General features: G+C 41.8%; 1 protein-coding gene across 1 annotated transcript in view; it reads left to right on the forward strand.

The window, feature by feature from the left end:
* LOC147014269 (macrophage mannose receptor 1-like) overlaps positions 1–21,463 on the forward strand; it is a 150,372-nt gene that overhangs the window by 35,447 nt on the left and 93,462 nt on the right. The window contains exons 5-12 of the mRNA XM_085852082.1: positions 3,824–3,988; positions 4,295–4,408; positions 8,659–8,808; positions 10,677–10,847; positions 11,233–11,390; positions 12,573–12,683; positions 12,831–13,095; positions 16,415–16,620. Coding sequence (XP_085708208.1) covers positions 3,824–3,988; positions 4,295–4,408; positions 8,659–8,808; positions 10,677–10,847; positions 11,233–11,390; positions 12,573–12,683; positions 12,831–13,095; positions 16,415–16,620 — 1,340 coding nt within the window. The remainder of the gene's footprint in view (positions 1–3,823; positions 3,989–4,294; positions 4,409–8,658; positions 8,809–10,676; positions 10,848–11,232; positions 11,391–12,572; positions 12,684–12,830; positions 13,096–16,414; positions 16,621–21,463) is intronic.

Genomic DNA, 21,463 nt, shown 5'->3' on the forward strand with positions numbered 1-21,463 from the left:
TGAGGATGCCCAGTCAGCGACTGGCTTTGGAGGCGAGCTTAGAAATGTGGCTTTCCCAGGAAAGATCATGGCATATGGTGAGACCCAGAAGCTTGAATGGACTTCTTCAAGAGGTTTGTTGAGAAAGTACATGTGGGTGATTTTCCAGATGGTGCTTTCGGAGAAACATAATGAGAGTGTGAGATTTGTCAGGATTGAAAGATATGTTCCACGTGTTGGACCAGCTTGTGATTTTATCCAAATCTGCAGAGGGTGAAGAAGCTGCTGCTTGCCAATCTGAGGGATTACAGATGGTACGGCAGAGGGTGGACTCGTCAGCAAAGAGATGAAGAAGATTTTACAGAGTCAGAAAGGTCATTGATGAAAATTAGAAAAAGAACAGGCCCCAGAACACTGCCTTGAAGAACTCCAGCCTGGATAGGAAGAGGGGATGAGAGAACTCCATGAAGGGCCCCATGTTGGCTCGAGATTTGAGATTAGAAAGATGTTGTTTTCTGGCACTCCTGAGGGTAGACACACACTTGTTCTGTGCTTTGTGGAAGGAACTGAGATTGCCTTCGGTTGGATTCGCCTTCCATGAGGCGAAGGCAAGTTGCTTCAGAAGAACTGTTTCGCTACAAGCTTCAGTGTACCATGGGCAGGAGGAAGGGTAGGACAACTGAAGACGAGATGGGATAAATCTGTGCATGAAAGAGAGCAAGTTTCTTTGAAAGAATTCCCAGGACGAGTTTATGTCAGAGGAAGTAGAGATGGGAGACCAGTCTCGAAGTTTGATAGCTGCTTGAAGTCCCTGCCAGTTGGCTTGAGTGAAATACCAGACTCGACGGTGCTGAGGTGGTTCTCGAATAACAGAGCATGACAACCATGTGGTCTCCTTTGACAAGCATGTCGTCAGATTAACCAATTGGAGCGGAAGCAGAACAGCAGATATTTTCAGGAAAACTGGTCAAAATTACATCCAGAAGAAATGGAGTACCTTTGGTTGAGATCCGGGTTGGGAAGTTGACAGATTGTCAGTCCCAATGAGTCACAGAATTATCTTGCTGAAGTGCCATGGCAGGTGAGAGAAGTACCCACACCTAGCCAACAGGCACGATGACAATTGAAGTCACCACATATGAGGAAGAGAGAGAGAGAGAGTTCAGATGAGAAGACAGAAGTTGATCCATGTTTTCGGAGAGCGAGATGTAAATGGAGTCACCACTGTTTGATGGATGGCACAACACATATTTAAACATAAGGTGGGAGTGGAGGGCAAGCCGTAGTTAGAGGTATTCCTGGGAGTGTGAGGGAGAGAGAGGACAGTGCATGGAGAATGAGGAATAGAGTTTTTGATAAAGAGAGCAACTCTACCGCCAGGACGAGGCTCAGTTCTGTCATACCTGAGGTAGTAACCAGGGAGAGATACTGGGGAGTCAGAGACGTCTTGAAGGAGGAAAGTTTCTGTTAAGTAGATTATGTCTGGTTTGTCAGTGGCAACCTTTATGGAAAGATCTTTTAGGTTTGTGTGAAGACCCCGGATGTTTAAGGAGAGTTGTTGAAAGAGTGTGGGGGATTGCAGAAGAGCTAGGGTAGAGGGCCGGATGAGGAAGAGAAAAGGCTTTATGGTGCTGGGTTGAGGTACAGTGGGGAGTAATAGGAGAGGGGGCCGAGGCCAGTTGAAGACTGGAGGTTACGTAGAGAATAAGAAGGGCAATTGCTATTTGCAGTTGGTAACAATTGGTAGAGAAACATGTTACGGGAGGTGTAAGGTGAGAGCTTAAAATAATAAAGAATTTTTTTGTAAGATTAGGTAAAGGAAAGGTTGAAGAGAAAATCATGAAGGTGTACGGTGAATGTGGGTCATCAAAACTATAAGATGGTAGATCAGCAGAAGGAGGAAGAAGAGTCAGTATATGAAGTCAAGTTGTTACGTGGGGGTATAATGTGAGGGAAAAGGGTTTTTTTTGTTGGTGTATTTTTTTTATATTTTATTACATGAAACATAGGGTATAGTTGAGAGGGATAGAAGGAGGATGGAGGGAAAAGTGGAGAAAATATAAACTGATAGTAATAAACCAAAATTACCCCCGTGCGGGAGTGACGGTCATCTCTGCGAGAAAATATATCGCCTCCTGAAGGTAGGGCAGTTTTTGCCAACTTTGAAGTCACGTGACATGAAAGCGAATATCGAAAATCCGGCCCGACCAAATTTAGATATTGTCCCATAGATTCATACGCCACAATCAAATTCAAGATCGCTTGAGAAATGTAGGAGATAGATTTTGAAAATCGTCATTTTCGCATTTTTTGCCACTTTGAAGTCACGTGACACGAAAACGAAAGCGAATATCGAAAATCCGGCCCGACCAAATTTAGATATTGTCCCATAGATTCATATGCCACAATCAAATTCAAGATCGCTTGAGAAATGTAGGAGATAGATTTTGAAAATCGTCATTTTCGCATTTTTTGCCAACTTTGAAGTCACGTGACACGAAAACGAAAGCGAATATCGAAAATCCGGCCCAACCAAATTTAGATATTGTCCCATAGATTCATATGCCACAATCAAATTCAAGATCGCTTGAGAAATGTAGGAGATAGATTTTGAAAATCGTCATTTTGGCAGTTTTTGCCAACTTTGAAGTCACGTGACACGAAAGCGAATATCGAAAATCCGGCCCGACCAAATTAAGATATTGTCCCATAGATTCATATGCCACAATCAAATTCAAGATCGCTTGAGAAATGTAGGAGATAGATTTTGAAAATCGTCATTTTCGCATTTTTTGCCACTTTGAAGTCACGTGACACGAAAACGAAAGCGAATATCGAAAATCCGGCCCGACCAAATTTAGATATTGTCCCATAGATTCATATGCCACAATCAAATTCAAGATCGCTTGAGAAATGTAGGAGATAGATTTTGAAAATCGTCATTTTGGCAGTTTTTGCCAACTTTGAAGTCACGTGACACGAAAGCGAATATCGAAAATCCGGCTCGACCAAATTAAGATATTGTCCCATAGATTCATATGCCACAATCAAATTCAAGATCGCTTGAGAATTGTAGGAGGAGATAGAATTTGAAAATCGTCATTTTCTCAACGGACGGACGGACGGATCGAAGGACATCTACACCCATATTATTAGGTCATGCTCAAAGAGATGATCTAAAAAGGAGAAAATACAATAAACACAATCATGCACACAAAGGGGAAGAAGGGTAGGCCTCAAGGAAACCCGATATGAAAAGTCGATGAAAATTCCACAATTGGCACAAATTTTAACACAAGACCGAAATCGAAACACACAGGAAACACAGATATAGCAAAACGACAGTAAAAAAAAAACGCGACAAAAACGACTGGAAAACTTATCTTTAAGAAAGTCGGCAGAACCTGTGAAGAGGAACCGCCACCGTCGCTCAAGAAGGTTCCCCTTGAGCAGGTTGTAGGTGCTCTGTTTCCCTTTGAGCAGATTGAAGTGGACTTTTATAAACATCTCACGCCTATTGAGCAGGTTTAAGGTGCCATTAAAATAAAAAAATTTGTGAGAAGGGTGAAAATCCTACCTTTAATTTGCAATTGGTAACTGGCTTTGACAACAATACAAATTTTTATTACTGACCCTCGGCCTCAAAATGCAACATATTGAACAAATAGTTTCAAATGGAGCATCTCGCCACCATTAGAGGGTTTAAATTGCATCAGATGTGGCAATAAATGCAAATTGTTGCTCCCACTTTGCCAGCTAGATGACAGAAGGCGCCATTTGCATTTTGCCGCCTCCATCTCGTGGGCACCGGCAACTTGCTAGTCATACATAATTATTTTTGCAGGAAGTTCTTGTGACGTCTTTTGGCATGAAGATCCTCGGTATAATGGTTGCTATGAAATGAATGTGGAGGCAGTGCTCAGCTGGTATGAGGCACAGCGACTTTGCCAGCAGCAAGGTGCTGACCTGCTGAGTATCAGTGACGTGCACACCCAGCACTTCATTTCTGGTAAGATTTGTTGTCCAAGTTGCTTACAGGATTAAATACAGTCTTTAAAGAAAGATCAGATGATGATTCAGCACCCAAGTATTGATAAATAGTGAGCATATCAGCACTTGTGAAAAGATCAAAAGCAAGGTGGAGTGGCATGATTGATAAAGTATTTGGTGTGCCTGGGATATCCTGGTAAATTATAATCTAGTGACTTACAAAGATCAGATCAAGTCAATTTTGACACTTTGGGTCTGTCCTATGTTGTATCAAGGGATTGTTTAAGTGTATCCCTTTTGGTCTTCCATAATGCTCGTCTTTCAGGGTTTTTATCAGGACATGGTGCTTCTCTATGGATTGGACTCAACGTCCTCGATCCACAAGGTGGTTGGCAGTGGGTTGATGATGCTCCATTTCGTTATGTCAACTGGGCTGAGGGTGAGAAATCGTCGTTTGTTTTCCAAATCAAGCAGAAACTGATGAAGGAAATAAAAATTGAGGGGTGGGGGGCTTAAGTACTCCATGGCGAGTTAATAGAGGACAATGGGTTATTATATTTAGATGACAATGTTCAGAATATTATAGTAAAGAGCATGCACCTCTTCATCACTAATGACCAATTTTATGATGAGCAGCAATTTAGCCTGGAAAGAAAGTATACACAGGATTTTAAAACTTTTTGTTGTTGTTGTTGATAAGTTTAGGAAGGCAACAAAATGATGTGCAGCTGTTTTAATCTCAGATACTCCAAATTTCAGTTACCACTCTTACACCACCCATGATGGAACTCATTTACCAATATTCTCAGAGACTTGAACCATAATAGTGACGAAGAGGTGAAGCAAAACAATTTAAGTAGAATTTTCACAAAGGAAGTGGACAGTTAACTGTAAAATATGAAGGCTAATAACATATTTGTGGCAGAATAATGAAGTTCCACAGTCTTTCTGAACCGCATCATACATGAAGGCAGTCTGTTTTCTTACGTCTTATTCTGCATTTGCATAAGTTGGCAAAACGAATTGCTATCATACTCATTGGGAATGAGATTCTGATTATAACGAATAGCAGAAGTTTTGTTACCTTTACCTGCTTTTTGAAAGGGAAGTAGATACGGTATTGGGAAAGAAAGCCAAGTATGTGGCAGCTCTTGATGTAGTTTCCTTGCTCCCCACTGGGCTGGCCATAGGTGTGTGTGTGTGTGTGTGTGTGTGTGTGTGTGTGTGTGTGTGTGTGTGTGTGTGTGTGTGTGTGTGTGTGTGTGTGTGTGTGTGTGTGTGTGTGTGTGTGTGTGTGTGTGTGTGTGTGTGTCCGTCCGTCCTCCATAACTACAAAACCATGAAACCTAGCTGTTGGGGAGCCTGAAACTTTTCATGCATACTATGAAAACTCCAGGGAAGTCCATGACTGAAAATTGGGTGTTTCGGTTAATTGAAACACCCCTTTTGAAGATAATTAACAGCCTTATTTAATTATATCCTTCATCAGCCTCATCCTGTCACTGCTCTGCATGGGGTCTTAAGGTGTATCCGAGGTAACCTTGCTGGGGTCTGAAGCCACCATGCTTTTTAAACTGCTCAACCATGCCTCGACTTAGAACAGGCTGCAATGATTTCTTAAGGATCGTTTTTAAAATTCATTTATTTATTTTATTTTATTTTTTAAAAACACTTTCCTCACTCATGGTAACAAATGCATGTTCATCATAGCTACAAATCGCTGGGTACATTGCAATGCTTGTAAACCCCCGGAGAAGCCAGTGTTCGTGGCTTTATTTCATTTCCACACACGCGATAACCTCGAGAATCTCTTAAACTCAGCCGAATTACAAAATTTCAGCTCCAGAATTGAACTTACAAGCAGTTCCGACTCCTAGAAAAGTGTCGACATTTCAGCCACCTCTCGGAGGTGTGTGTTTCATATGGCGGTTTGGTGATTGCTAATCGTGTGCCAAATGAGCCGTTTCTTATCAACCGTTTCGTTGGAGTGCTTGCGTGAGTGCTTAAGCCACTTGGCGAGCACTCTCCAAGTTGCTTGGTTGTTCGTTTCGGTAAAAGTACCTATGCTTTCAACATAACACCGATTAGACGTATGTTTCCACCTTTGTTGGGTCCTGCGGTGCCGTCTGGTGGGTGCTTCATGAAGTGTCTCATCTGCTTAAAATGTGCAATTTTATTTTTACAGGACATCGCTTTATTTAACCTTTATGTGCAATCTCCTTTTATAATCCACCCCTCACTTCGACATCGATACATAGAAAAACATAGGGGTAATACCCCTGGGAGCTCACCTAGTAGCAGCTGGATGAGGTAACCAGTGAACCACTGCTAGGCATGGATGACCCACAAAATATATAATGGAGAAGAAAGTAAACACCTATGGATTTTTTTTTTAATGACATGAACAAACTTTGGTACACAATGGGTGATGAAAGTTGTGGTCAACTTTCATCAGAATTGCATCCATAGTTTCTCCCCATAATCCAGTCCATACAAGTGTTGAAAAGTGTGGGGGCCAGTACACACCCCTGATGAACTCTAGTAGCAACTGGAAATAAGTCGGAGATGGTATCACCACATCTCACAGCACTCTCAGTACCAGAGTATAGTTCAGATTTCAGATCTATCAGTTTTGGTGGCACTCCACGAAGACCATGAGTCCTCCAGAGGGAATCCCGATTCACTCAATCAAAGGCTTTACAGTGATCAACATAGGCTGCAAGCAGCCCCTGCCGAAACTCTCATCTGCGTTCGGTGAGAACCTGAAGGGCAAGGATACGGTCAATCGTTGACCTCTTTGGTGTAAAGTCTGACTGCTCTGGTGCTCAAACAGATGGTGACGAAACCTATCAAGAATGATCCGAGCAAAGATCTTGCCCGGCACTGAGAGCAGCATCACCCCTCGGTCGTTGTTGCAGTCTTGGTGATCACCCTTCCCTTTCCACAGAGGGACAGACAAGAAGACCACTCTTCCAGTTAGTTTGGATGTTGCCTGTTTTCCAGGCAGAGCAGAGAACTGCATGCAATGACATGAGCACAGCATTTCCACCCGCCTTGAAGTTCTGCATGGAAGCCAAAAATCTCAGGAGCTTTATCCCATTTCCATCGGTTCACTGCAGCCTGTGTTTCCACAAGCGAAGGTGGATCACAGTTGATTGGAGGGTCAGCAATAGGGATAGTTACACCCCAGACATCCAACTCAACAGCTGGTGGATCAGCTTGGTACAGCTGCTCAATGTTACTGGCGCAGCGGGCCTTCACTTCCCACTCCTCTGTAAAGAGCCTACCATCATCCACTCCAACTGCAGTAAACCAAGGAACGGGCCTGGGGGAACGCAATGCATGAATTCCACTGTAAACAGAACAAGAATCACTTAACCACAGGTGATGCTCTACCCCTTCACAGATTCGTTGTGCACACATAGGCCTCCTTGTCCACCCTCAGAGCACGTACAGTTTTACGCCTCAACTCCCTGAACAGCTCAGCGGTGCCATTAAGCCTGGCCCTGCAACTCTGGGCAATGGTATCGAGTGTCGCTTGAGAGACAAAATTTATCTTTGCCCGATGGCGAGTTCCAAGACATCCACCGGCAACATCAAGGATGGTGGTCTTAAAGGCACTCCACTTCTCTTCGGGATTCACCAAAGCACCCAGACCCCCCAAATTCCCACTCAGCCTGTTCGCAAACTCCTCAGCTACCTTGTCATCCTTGAGATTGCCAACACCCAGCCTAGGCTGGGATGTTACCATTCTCCCCGATTTAAGCTGAAACTTCAGAATTGCTACAACAAGCCTGTGGTCGGTATTAAGGAACTGAGCACTCCGGTGGACCCTGCAGCTCTGGATCATCCTTCACTGACAATCAATGAGCACATGGTCAATTTCCTTTGCCACCCTACTAGCATTGGAATACCAAGTCCAGCGATGAGCCTGTGGGTGCTGAAACCATGAACCAGCCACCTTAAGTCCACGTGGCACAGCTGTGCTCTCAGCCAATGATGCTACCCCACAGCCTTAGGCTGCATATGAATGAAGGAGAAAATTTCATGGATTGTTCCATTTAGTGGAAGCCAAATTGATGCAAATGTTTGGAAATAAAAAAGAACACATGCAAGCAAATCCAGGAAAATGCCAATTGGCAGGGTCATTATGCCTCTTTTTGTTATTTGCTGAAGTCTTCCCTCGTAATCTAAGTCACTTCCAGCCTGCAGGAACAAGTGAATAGGTCATTGTCCTCCATGTAATACAAGTTCTTGGAAAAAGGAATTAATTATTGAAGGGGTGGGGGGGGGGGTGTATGGAGGGATTTTTTTTTTTTTTGTATTTTTGACCAAACTGGTTTTGAACTTTTGACCACCCAGGTCTGAATTTTTGACCACACTGGTTTTCTTTGTACATAGTGATAATGCGATTTATTGCAAATTCAATAAACAGTTGTTCTAATAATGTGACGCGCTGCTCCGGCGCATGCTCCCATACCTGACCTGACCAATAAATAATCATATCTGTGCCTTTTGCTCTGAATCTTGGTGTGTTTGTTGCTCCATTGGCGATAGTTGCAAATATTTGGTTGCTTGCTTATTGTTATTCCTTTTGTCTATATTTTGTTTGAATGTTTATGTGAGCTTTCTCCACAAGCTTAGATAAACTGCAATGTGTTTGGTATAATGGAAGCTGGTGTTTGTTAGGATTTCCTTTCTCAATGGAGGATGCACGATGTGGTGTTCTGGATGCTAGCAAATTTGGGCGATGGAAGAACGCAGATTGCTCCCGTCACCTGGGCTACATTTGCTTCAAGCGCAATGCGAGCCAGTCGGTATCGTTGCCTCCTCCACCAGGTATTTTGGCCAAAATGATGCACAGAAAGTAAATGCAAAAGTCTTTACTTGGTAACATTCTTGTGTTTTTGGTTGCATGTTTTTATGTTGATACTGTTGTGTTTTTTTTTTTTGTGCTACATTTGTTCTGAAACCATAATTATATAGTCATTATGCAGGTAAGTAGGATACAAAGGAATTTGGATGTCATACAATTACTCCTCATAGCTGGTCTTCATAAAGGGATATTTTATACAAGGAAATAAAAATAAAAAGAGGACCATTCAGGAAAAGGGTACCCTGCCCCTCCACCCTATGCCATTTATATAATGCATGTACGACGTTTGATGTGGCAACATCTACACTTGTAAAGCAAGACCATGAATGAGGGGGGGGGGGGGTTAAATTGATCAACATCAGTGACATTAATGTGAATTACAAGAGACCACAATAAAATTTGCATATTAGTGAATATGTGGCATTAGTTTTCATCAGTTTGTTGCATTGCTTGAAAGTTTATGAGTGGGTTCAGAATGGCGCCAAGCAAAAAACTTTGAACAGAACAGTGTGTGACAGTCCGAACTCTGTGAGAAGGACACACTGAAGAAAATAGCAGAAAACCTGAAGATCTCCAATGGTGTGTGGTACACTTTACAATGCCTGAAAGAAACTGTTTCGGTCCAAGACAACAAAAGGCAAGGAAGACTCACAAGAACCTCTCCAAGGAAAGACTATCACTTGTATCTGCACAAAAGAAGAAAATCAAGTCAACAGCTGACAAATGAAATGAGAGCAGAACTGAACATAAACATCTCATTTAGCACTGTACACAAAAGGCTGATTGCTGCAACTCTGCCAGGGAGACCTGCTGCAAAGAAACCGTTGCTGAAATCACAGAATAAGGTGAAAAGACTGACATTTGCAAGGCAACACCTAGATTTTGTGACTTCCTAATGGAATCGGTTACTCTGGTATGATGAATCGAAGTTTGAACTTTTTGGATCTAAGAGACGCCAGTGCGTTCGCTGAAAACCTGGAGGACATTATGACACGCAATGTTTGCAACCTACTGTTAAATATAGAGGAGGCTCTGTGACTGTCTGGGGTTGTATCTCATCAGTTGCTGTCGGAAGACTTGTTAAAATCAATGGGATACTCACAAAAGAGGAGTACAAGCAGATACTGCAGCACTGCATGCAGTTCCTCATGGAAATTTGTTTACCTTAATTGGAAGAGGGATCCTTTTCTAACAAGGTACTGATCCACTTTGAAGAGGATTCCACTTTGAACATAGTAAAACAGTATTTGGAGACAAGCTTACAGCTGGTGTGCTCTCGGTGTTAGAATGGTCACCCCAGAGTCTGGATTTTTAAAAAGTAATTCTTCACCATTGAGAGATCAGGTCAAAAAACAATATATGGCATGATATTTCAAAAATGTATTGAGACTGATTATGTTTCTGTGACAAAAACATTAACATTAGCTGATTATCTTTGATAGAATCCTTCGATGATGAAAGGTGAAACAAAATGTGGTTGAGCTGTTCTTCATAGCCATTTTTGATCTCCATTTGGGGCCTGTTCATAACAATCCACCAGTTTTTGTTTCATTACAGCATGATTGCACACAAAGTTCATTGACACCAACATGCTTTCTAAATATTTATCTCGTGTAATCTTTAAAAAGTCTGTGTTGACATATTTGTGAAGATTTTTAGCTTCTGATGTTTTTAGACTCCAAGATCATTCCAGGAGTTGCTCTTTCATTGAGTTGTTGGACAAATAAATGGTTTGAGTTCCAGGTGACACTTGATATCAATCTTATCATTTATTTGAATCTGTTTAACTTGACTTAACCTCACCTTTTCTCCCATCCTCACTCTTATCCAGAGGTAAACCGACGAGGGTGTGCTCCTGGCTGGATGGCTTATGGGACGTTTTGCTACCATTTGGTAGAAAAGCCCAGCTCCTGGAAAGATGCCCTGATTTTCTGTCGTGCTTCCAGGGGCGACTTGGCGAGTCTTGTCAGTGAGCCAGAGTTTCAATTCTTCCAGCACTTCAGTAAGGGAAATAGTTTCAACTCCACTGCTGTGCAGTTGTAATTGAAGTGTAATGTGGCCAAAAAAAGGAATAAAATACACAGACATGGTATAAACAGATGCGCAAGAGAAAGAGTGGAAAACATGGATTGGAGTTCATTCTTTGTTGTTTATTTATTATCAGAATCGCCACCTTCGTGAATTATTGGTGTGCTACAAGTCTTCACACTCAGTGCCTTCTTAAGAAAGAATACATTGTTGGCATATGTAAAACTTGAACAATGAGTACACACTGATATACGATCTAAAGATCATATCTGCACAGTCTTTAATTTCAGGGGGGGGGGATACAAAACAACCTTTGCACTCACAAGGTAAATTTTAGATAAAATAAAAATGTGTTTCAGGCTCCAGTGCAATGCTGTGGATTGGACTGAATTCGCATCGAGATGGAAATACCTTTGACTGGTCAGATGGTTCTCCAGTGGATGTAACACACTGGCAAGTCAATCATCCTGTTGTGGATTCCAGCAAGGAAGGCCAGTGTGTGAGCTCTTTGGCTCCGGTATGACCATGTAAAATATTGACTTCTTTACTTTATAATAATATTAGCCTTTCACTATTTATCCAGGGAGATGTGTATGCCTGTTGCTTTTGCCTACGAGTGAGAAAAAAAAAATTGGTAGAAAAATGTACTGGATGAACATAGTGAAGTGCTGGCAAGGGCAGGATGGATGGACAGAAAGACTCGCTGTTATGAGGGAGAGGATCGAGGGACTGTGTTCCAAATTGTAAGTGGGATAGTGAAAGCAGAACTTGAGAGAGAGAAAAAAACAGATTGACAAAGACAATGTTATGTTGCTGTCCAAAGTGTGGTTTGGTTGCACTTTATGGGATTTTGAATCTTGAAAAAACATGGAAATTATTTTGCTTTATAATCTAGCCAACTAGATTGAAAAAAAAATTCAATCTAGCTTACGAGATTTATTGTTTTGAGCTATACCTGGGAAGGTATATTGACAGATAAATGAAAATGAACATTATCCGTGTTTAATCAGAAACGGTGCCCAGTGGCCAAATGGTTAGAGCGCTCACTTTGAGTGTGGGAGGTCAGCGTTTTGATTTTGGCCCCGACTTAAAAAAAAGAAAAAAAAACGGTATGTCCTGCTTCCTCACTTGATGCTCAGCATTTAGAGGATAGAGCATGATAAACCCTGTGGGTTGGCATCCATTGGAATGGAGGGGAAATTTATACTTCATTGCTTTGCTAAATGTGAAGAGAAAAACGACGTCATAAAGATGGTGTCACAGAGTGCCCCAGGAAGTGGCGTCATTTCCCCAAGCTCAGCTGCTGTGTGAAGTTAAGACTGGTGTGTGTGTGTGTGTGTGTGTGTGTGTGTGTGTGTGTGTGTGTGTGTGTGTGTGTGTGTGTGTGTGTGTGTGTGTGTGTGTGTGTGTGTGTGTGTGTGTGTGTGTGTGTGTGTGTGTGTGTGTGTGTGTGTGATTTGTGATTTGTGTTTTGTGTTTTGTGTTTCACCTCCACCCACGGCCATTTGACCACATAAAAGCAAAACAAAAACTACCATTTATGTAATCATTTGACAAAAAATCCCTCACACCAAGTTATTAATAACAATAATCATGCTGATGTGAAAGGCAATGGATATACTGTGACCTTTATCTTCCTGTTGACGATGCTTTATTCCATTGATGAGATGAGACAATATCTCTGCTGTTTTATTCCTAGCTTGGACGATGGGTGACGATTCCCTGTGAGATGTCTCTAAGCTACGTGTGTAAAAGGCCATCTGACACTGCAGACCATGCGGAGAGTCCAGCTGAGAAAGGGTGCAAAAAGGTGACTTCATTGAGACCTCCTGGTGTCAAAACTCAACATTCGCATGATTCTGTGAGGTGTCACCTAGCATTCTTTGTCACTCAGAATCTTCCCTTACCTGTGATCTCTTAACTTATAAAGGTGATATGACTGTCTGCTGCTCTGCAGGGATGGAAGAAGCATGGCTTTTCCTGTTTCCTAATTGGGAAGGCACCTGTGGGATTTGAGCTTGCAACAAAATATTGTGTGGCCAATGGTGGATACCTTGCATCGATCTTAATCAGAGGTGAGCAGGCCTTCATTTCTAGCCTGCTTGGCCTCCCAGGGGCTACTGAGGTCTGGCTTGGGCTGTCAGACAAAGCCTCACCGAACTCCTTTATCTGGCACAACGGGGATCCCGTTACCTTCACCAACTGGGCAGCAGATCAGCCTGGTGTGTATTGGGTTACAAGGAATTCTGCAACATACATATATATATATATCTTTTTTTTGAGTAATTTGATTGTTTTGTTGTTGTCCAAGATCATTTGAACGCTTTTTGTAATTTGATGTTTTGATGTCTCTGTACTTTGCGATGATGAACTTGCTAAACAATGATTATACATACTGTATATTGCTCTATTTTGTAATAGTGAACATTAGGTTGGCTTGCAGGAATTTTGATGCTTTTGTTTATTTTTTTTTTGTGGAAAAAGGAAGCATGCAGAAATAATTGAACAGTTAATTTCCAAAACAATGGATAACCATATTTACCATCAATTGTATAATACTTGGGCACTGGAGGATGTTCAGAGAGTTGAAACCCCATTCTGTTGCTCCTGTGCAGCTACTCTTCGCAGGGCAGCTCACCGGATGATGGGATTGGGGCAAAGCTTTCGGGACCCCCATTCTTTGATGATGTGAGGAAAAGCACGGGGTAACCTTCCTGGGTCAGATTGGGGTGTTGTATGTGAGGGTGGTGCTGAGGTGTCATCAACTAGACGGCATTAACCTGAGTTAACCTGAGGTTAATCTGAGGTGGTGTCTTCAGGCGGGTGCCTGGAATGTCCCATCCCTAAAAGAGGATAATCACCTGTCTCTGATATCACCTGATCTCCAGTGTGGGAATATCCGTATTACAGCACTCTCTGAGGTTCAGAGGCTGGAAAGTGGTGAGATCATGGTGGGTGGTTACACCTACAACTGGTCTGATTGCTCTCTGATTGTTACCATGCCCAAGGAGTTGCTGTAGCTGTGTCCAGTAAGCTGACTCCCATGACAATTGAGGTAACACTGGTTAACAAGCATATTATGAGACAGGATTTGTCACTCCTTCAGTGTCATTTCCCTGGTCTCTGTGTATGCTCTGACTGAGGTGAGTGGTCGTGATTATCATCCTGCTTACAGAATAATTTGTGCATTGCATTCTTCCAAGCCCATCCCTTGGTGTGCTGCAGTTAGAGCAGTGGGTAGTGGAGTCTGAGGTGAAGGCCCACTGGATGGTTACTTTGAGTAGCTGTACCAGGTTGACCCACCAGCTGGTGAGTTGGACATCAGCGGTGTAAATATCCCTACTACTGACCCTCCAATCAACTGCGAACCACGTTTGTACATAGAAACAGGCTGCGGTGAACCAGTTAAATTGGGGTAAAGCTCCTGGGATCTGTGGCATCTATGCTGAAGTTCTCAAGGCTGGTGGAAATGCTGTACTCATGTCATTGCATGCAGGTCTATGCTCTGATTGGAGCACAGGCATCATCCCAACTGACTGAAAGAGGGGTCTTGTTGTCCCTCTCTGTCAAGGAAAGGGTGATTGCCAGGACTGCAGCAACTACCGAAGGGGTGATGCTCCTCTCAGTGGTGGGCAAGGTCTTCACTCGGATAATTCTAGATAGGATGCACCACTATCTGCTTGGGCACCAGCTCCTGATGCAGTTGAGCTTTACACCAAAGAGGTCAACGATTGACCGCATACTTGGGTCCTCACTGAACGTAGCAAAGCGTTTTGGCAGGGGCTGCTTACAGCCGATGTTTATCTCTGCAAAGCGTTCAATTTAGTGAATCTGGATGACCTCTGAAGGATTTTCGGTCTTTGTGGGGTGCCACCAAAACTGATCAATCTGATGTCTGAACTATACTCTGGTACTGAGTGCTCTGCGATGTGGTGATACCATCTCCGACTTATTTACAGTTGTAACTGGAGTTCATCAGGCTGTGTACTTGCCCCTACACTTTTCCATGCTTGTATGGACTGGATTATTGGGAAGGATGTCAGAGAGATCAAGCTGCGGTGTCATTTGGGAATATCAAGATCACTGACACCTTGATTTCACAGATGATGCAGTCATCTTTGCAGTGACGCTGGATATCCTTAAGGGGGCGCTCGAGATGCTGAATGTGGAGTCAGAGCTGCTGGTATTACGGGTTTCCTGGGTCAAACCTAATACCCAAGCTTTCAATGACGTCTTGGATGCTGCTATGTTGTCTGTACCTGTTTGTGGTCAGGATGTTGAGGCCGTGGAGAGATTCACTTCTCTTGGCAGTGATATTCATGTCTACGCAAGTTGTGAGCCTGAGGTCGATAGACATCTGGGTCGGACCTGCGGAGTCATGGATTCACCGGATCATGGGGTGTTGTGCTATCGGTACCGATGCAGGAAGACGAAAGTTTGAGTCTTTAAGTCATTTTTCCTTCTATTCTTGCTCTACAGATGTGGGACTTGAACACTGACCAAGGATCTGAGATGGAGACTTCACTCCTTTGATACCAGGTCTCTTCAGAGAATCCTTGGCTATTGCTGGTCAGACTTTGTGTCCAACAAGAGGTTGCCGAGAGACTCGGATGAGATTTGTTATCAGTATAGTCCGTGAGCATCAGCTGCGGCTGTATGGATATACTTGTTTTCCTGACGCTGATTCTGCTCACCAGATTCTCTCAGCGAGGGAGTCTCGCCAGTGCAGGAAGCCAATGGGCCGACCACGTGCCTCGTGGTTACAGCAGGTTTATCGGGATCTCAAGGAGATCGGGATCGGCCAGACATCTGCCAGGGGAATGGCCAGACGGAGGCCCTTGGAGTACTGGCGGAAAGTGGACACAGCGACGCGCTGCTCCGGTGCATGCTGCCATACCTGACCTATGTAATGCGAACTGTGGTGTCTATCCATGCGTTTTTTTACATTTAGCTGTTTCCCGTTTCCGGCGGCCACTTCCTATGCTCCATTTGAAAAGCTCCGTATGCAGGCATCGCTCACCATTATACCAAACAAGATAAATTTTAAATGTATAAATACAGCATGAAAAACTGCAGTTAGTTTACCAGTGCATTAAGATACAACCTGAGCTGACGGGATGGCCTCAAGGTATGCACACCTGCCTCTAAGCTGTCTAGCCTGGGTTCGAATCTCATCCTAGCGATAAACTGTCATCCCGGTGTTTCACAAACTGGGTGAATCATCAATGTGTGTACCAATAATAGCATACAATGTGTTTTATAAAATACATATATAATTAATTAAATACATATTCACATACCTACTTAAAACGAAGGAAAGTGCTATAAATCATATTTTAGAAGTGAACTTTCAGATAATTTTGTGCTTTTTAAAATATTGTCGTGAGGACCTAAAAGCCAAATTAAAATTAAGACAAGACACATTTCCACCTTGTCAAAAAAGCAAAAATTCCAAGTTATAATCGATGATGAAATTTTGTTGAATTTTTCAACCTGTTCTTTGTGAAACTCTACTCGTCATTCTCACACCTCCGTTTTCAGGAAGTGCTGCTGGTTGTGTGGTTGCCAGCACTGGAAGATCATTAGGCCTCTGGTTCGTGAGGAACTGTGATGACTATCAAGCTGTTCCACTTTGCAAAACACCTGTATCAGGCATGGTGGCTCCTACAGCCAGTCATTCTAGTATACTCCAGGGTTCCTGTCCAACCGGTTGGCAGAGCCAAGAAAATCTTCCTTCCTGCTATCAGGTGTGAAGTTCTGAAACGTCTCTAAAATTTATGTTGTTGTTCTCTCACAACTAGATGTTATTCTCAGTTGTTTCCACTGTATACTGTCTTGGCACTGTCTCAGTGCTCCAATTGACTACCCCGAAGGAATTATGTTACATAGTCCTGAGGTTCAAAAGACCTTCTCTCTGTGATCCAATAACATGGATCGGCTGGGTGATGAGCACTTGCAATTTGGACTATAAATTTACTTTACACATGTTCAACCATTTACAATGGACATATGCAAAGATAAAGGCAAAAACCAGCATATTTACAAACATAAAATAATTTACTTTACTACTGCTCAAATATTTTAAACAGCTTTATTCAACTTGCATGAATGGTGTGATGTGATGAAACCACAAGCACAATTTTATAGCCCTTGGAGCAAATCAAATAATTAACCACAAGCAGAATTTACATCCTTCACCCAAGAAGTAATCACAGAAATGATTTAATGATGCCTTTAAGTATCTACGCAGATAAATAGAAATATACAACACAGACACAAATAGAGAAACACAAGCAAAACATTTGCCCACAGCTCAATGAGATCAATGTATAATGCCTCCGACATTGAATCTCGGAACCATGATTCATTTAGTGCTTTGTGAAAAACTGTCCAGGAAAGCTGACAGCAACAATGAATTGAATTACCAGGACAGTATTTCATGTTTCTTTAAATGGGACGGTTTTTCTGGATGCAGCTTTAACACAGGGACTGAAAATTCGTTTCTCAGCTTCTACTGGACGAAATCAGCCTGAAATTTCAGAAGTAAATCGTTTGTATGTCGAGGTAATATGTTCCAAGTTTCAGAAACGTCCATTTATGCATTCTTGAGTTTTTAATGAAAACCCTCAAAATTCACGTTGGTGTCCGTCCGTCAGTCTGTTTGTCCGTCCGCCCGAAATGTGTTGGTGCTCATATCTCAAAGGCTACATACATGGAAACTCGCTGACACTTGGAATATACATTGACCAATACATCTAATTAATGGCTTTCAAAACAAATTCCACCGAAGTGCCATCGTTGTTCCTTTTTTGCTAGTTTTTGCTCATTAGCTATTAGTTTGAGTTCTGTTCTTGTGCAGTACAAGTATGCAATAGCAGTGATGTTAGAAGCAGAGACTCCTGCAGCAATCAAGGAAAGGGTGAAGTGCCTCTCCCTTTATATGGAATGGTTTATCTGTATGAAACTTCAACGCAGGTACTGAAAACTCCGACGGGGGAAAGGGGGGGGGTTGTCCCCCAAAATAGGTATTGCTTTGTTCAACAAAACCATGCACACAATTTTGATTAAACTTTACCACAACCTTCATCACCCATGATATACCAAAGGTTGTTCATGATAATAAAAACTAAAACGAAAATCTTTGACGTCGTGACGTCGCCAGATATGCCTCCGCCCACATTATTACAACGTTATACAGACTTGTACCAAGTTTGATTTAAATCCTTGAATCCAGATTTAAAATATAAAATAATTCTGGCTGCTAGACCATGTGTTTGATCTGGTTAAAAGTTAAAACATATATATATATATATATATATATATATATATATATATATATATATATTCCATAAGTTGACTTGGTCATAACTGATGTTTCACATCGTTTGATGAAGCGGTTCAAAAGAAGGATTTAAAAAAAAAAAAAAAGAATTTTGTTCAAATCAATATGGCTGCCAGACCATGTTGGTGTCCCCAAGGCATGGGGAACATGAAAGTGAAGTTTCCCCTCGATCTGTCAAGCTGTTCTGGAGAAGAAGATTTTAAAATGTTTATTTTTCCAAAATTCATTGCTGGCGAACCATGTCACCTATGATGTCATCGATGGAAAACTTTTTGTTCCTCATGGATAGGCGATCATACATGTAAAGTTTAGCCGCAATCTGTTCAGTCGTTACAGAGAAGAAGATTTTTGAAGGTTTCATGTTGAAAACAATATGGCTGCTGAACCACGTGATCGATGATGTCGTCATTTTTTTTGGCCAATTACAATTTAGCCCAAGACCACCCTCAATTTTTCATATTGATCAGATTAAGCATTTGACATATGCAATTATGATGTCATAACGAATCCACACATGACATCATCAAAAAAAAATCACACTTGTTTCCCATGGGGAGTAGGAGTACTTCACATGTGCCAAGTTTCGTTTTTATCCATGGAGTGGTTTAGGAGATACAATGGTCCAAAGTTTTTCCTTTTTTCCAACATGGCTGCCACACCACGTGACCTATAACATCATAATTATCTTTTAAAAATCCTGCATTATTACTCGCATCTATGGTGAAAACTTCGTGAAATTTCTATGTTGTAAATAAATACCATGCTACCCCGTTTAGATACAACACCGCTTCGATTGAACACCTTACCCACGACGTCCCCTTTATCAAATCAAATTCAGAATGGGTGGGACAATCACATCTTTGGAGTTTTGCTTTGATTGGATAAGGCTTTTTGTCCAACATAGCTGCAAGACCATGTGACCGATGATGTTGAAATTTTTTCTCAATATTCCCCATGCCGAGTCGATGATATATATTTTTTAAATTATTTCTCTCAAACCGTTTAGCCTTTCGATGCGATCTTTGCAGTGGTGATCCACTACTGTTGCTGCAAATATTTTATTTAACAATGACCTCATCAGTCACATGATGAGGCAGCCACGTTGGTTTTAAAGAGATAATGAAACAATTCTTTCTCTGAAACTGTTTAACCTATCAATACTAGACGTTGCAGTTATGATCCACTGCCCTTGCTGCATACATTTGACTTAAAATGATGTCATCAGTCATGTGGTGTGGCAGCCACATTAGTTTCAAGGAAAATATTAAAAATATATATATTTCAGAAACTGCTGTAGTGATCGATGTGAAGCTTTGTATTTGTGATCCACTGCTATTGCTCCGTATAATGCAATATGTTTCAGATTGATCTGTTAAGTGGTTTTGAAGAAAAAGGTTTTTTTATTTTCGGTTTCAAATTAATATGGCTGCCAAACCACATGATCTATGGCATTGAAAATTTGGGCTACACCCATGATTTGGAAGAGGATCACAGGTGTGAAGTGTCGTTTTGATCAGGTACGGTTAGTTTTTCTATCCAATATGGCTGCCACACCACATGACTGATGATGTAATCATTTCCACAACATATACAGCTTTATTGTGAGATGATAAATTTTGCTTCATTCGGATAAGCGGTTCCAGAGAAAACATTATTTAATATTTTTCTTCAATCCAATATGGCCACCGAACCACGTGACTTATCAATTATTTTTTGTCACCTTAGTATCCCCAACACATGGTGACTAGGTCTGTTAAATTTCCTCTCAATCTGTCTAGCCATTCTGGAGAAGATTTTTGTATGTTTTAGGGTAAATCCAATATGGCTGCTGGACCATGTGACCTGTGATGTCATAGTTATAAAACTTTATTCCCAATGGCTGGTCGATCATTTTTGTGCAGTTTCATTTCGATCTTCAAAGCTGTTCTGGAGAAGATTTTTTTTATTTTTATTTTAAACAATATGGCTGCCAAACCACATAGCTGGTGATGTCATAAAAACTTTCTGTTAACAAATCTATTTCGAGATGAACTTCACAAATTTTCATACTGATCGAATGCAGCGTTCTACATGTCGAATTTTGACCAGGATACCACTTCACCGATGATGTCATAGTCAAATCACACTTATTCCCCATGCAGAGTCGTTGCAAGTTGCTAAGTTTTAATTTTTTCCATCGTGCGGTTTAGGATGTACAGGGATCTAAAGTTTTTCCGTTTTTCCAACATGGCTGCCACCCCACGTGACCTATGACGTCATAATTATCATCAAAAAAATTCTGCATTGGTAGTCGCACCTATGGTAAAAAAATTATTGTCAATCGGATAAGCGGTTGCAGAGAAAACAGAAATTTGCATGGATGTGCGTGCGTACATACGGACGAAAAACATGAAAACATGTCACCGGTGACTGTCACCGGCAGCATAAAAATAGGGGCAATACCTCTGGGCGCTCACCTGGGATAGGCTGGATAAGAAAACAGGGGAACCACTGGTAGGCATGGATGACCAACAAAATATGTAACGGAGAAGAAGGTAAATACCTACGTGTTTCTTTGTTTTTTTTTTTAATGCCGTGAATAAACTTTGGCACTTCACGGGTGATGAAGGTCGTGGTCAAGTTTCATTGGAATTGTGTGTGGGTTCTGAGAAGAAAGTAAATACCTCTTTTGGGGGGCAACCCATCATAGACCCCTTTCGGGCCCGATTATTATTATAATGATTTTTTTTAATGCCATGAACAAACTTTGGTACATACTGGGTGATGAAGGTTGCAGTCAGCTTTCATCAAAATTGTATTTGTATTGCCACCATCTTTTTCAGACCAGAAGTTGCAAGTGTTTGTGGATGGATGGACGGATGGACGGATGGAAGGACGGACAATGCACCATCCCATAAGCCCCTGGAACTCTGTTCTATATGAGCTAAAAATCGGACTCTAAGGGGTGTACAGGGGGGTTCCCCCCCCCCTCTCCCACAAATATGTATTTGCTTTCTTCTTCCTAACTACACACACAATTTTGATGAAACTTGACCACAACCTTCATCGTCCTTGATCTACCAAAGCTTGTTCACTCTATTTTAAAAATTGGGGTCAAAGAGGGTTTATTGGGGAAGGGGTTGCCCCCAAAAATAGGTATTTGTTATGACATTAGTTTGTTTCTGTCCCGTGTTTACTTTCTCCTCAGTAACCTGGACAGCTCAACAGCATCCAGTACATACAAATCGCCACAAAAGAACTTTTTTCAT

This window comes from Eptatretus burgeri, chromosome 13, assembly GCF_056783735.1.
Source record: "Eptatretus burgeri isolate ZD-2024b chromosome 13, Ebu_testis_v1, whole genome shotgun sequence".
Lineage (NCBI taxonomy): Eukaryota > Metazoa > Chordata > Myxini > Myxiniformes > Myxinidae > Eptatretus > Eptatretus burgeri.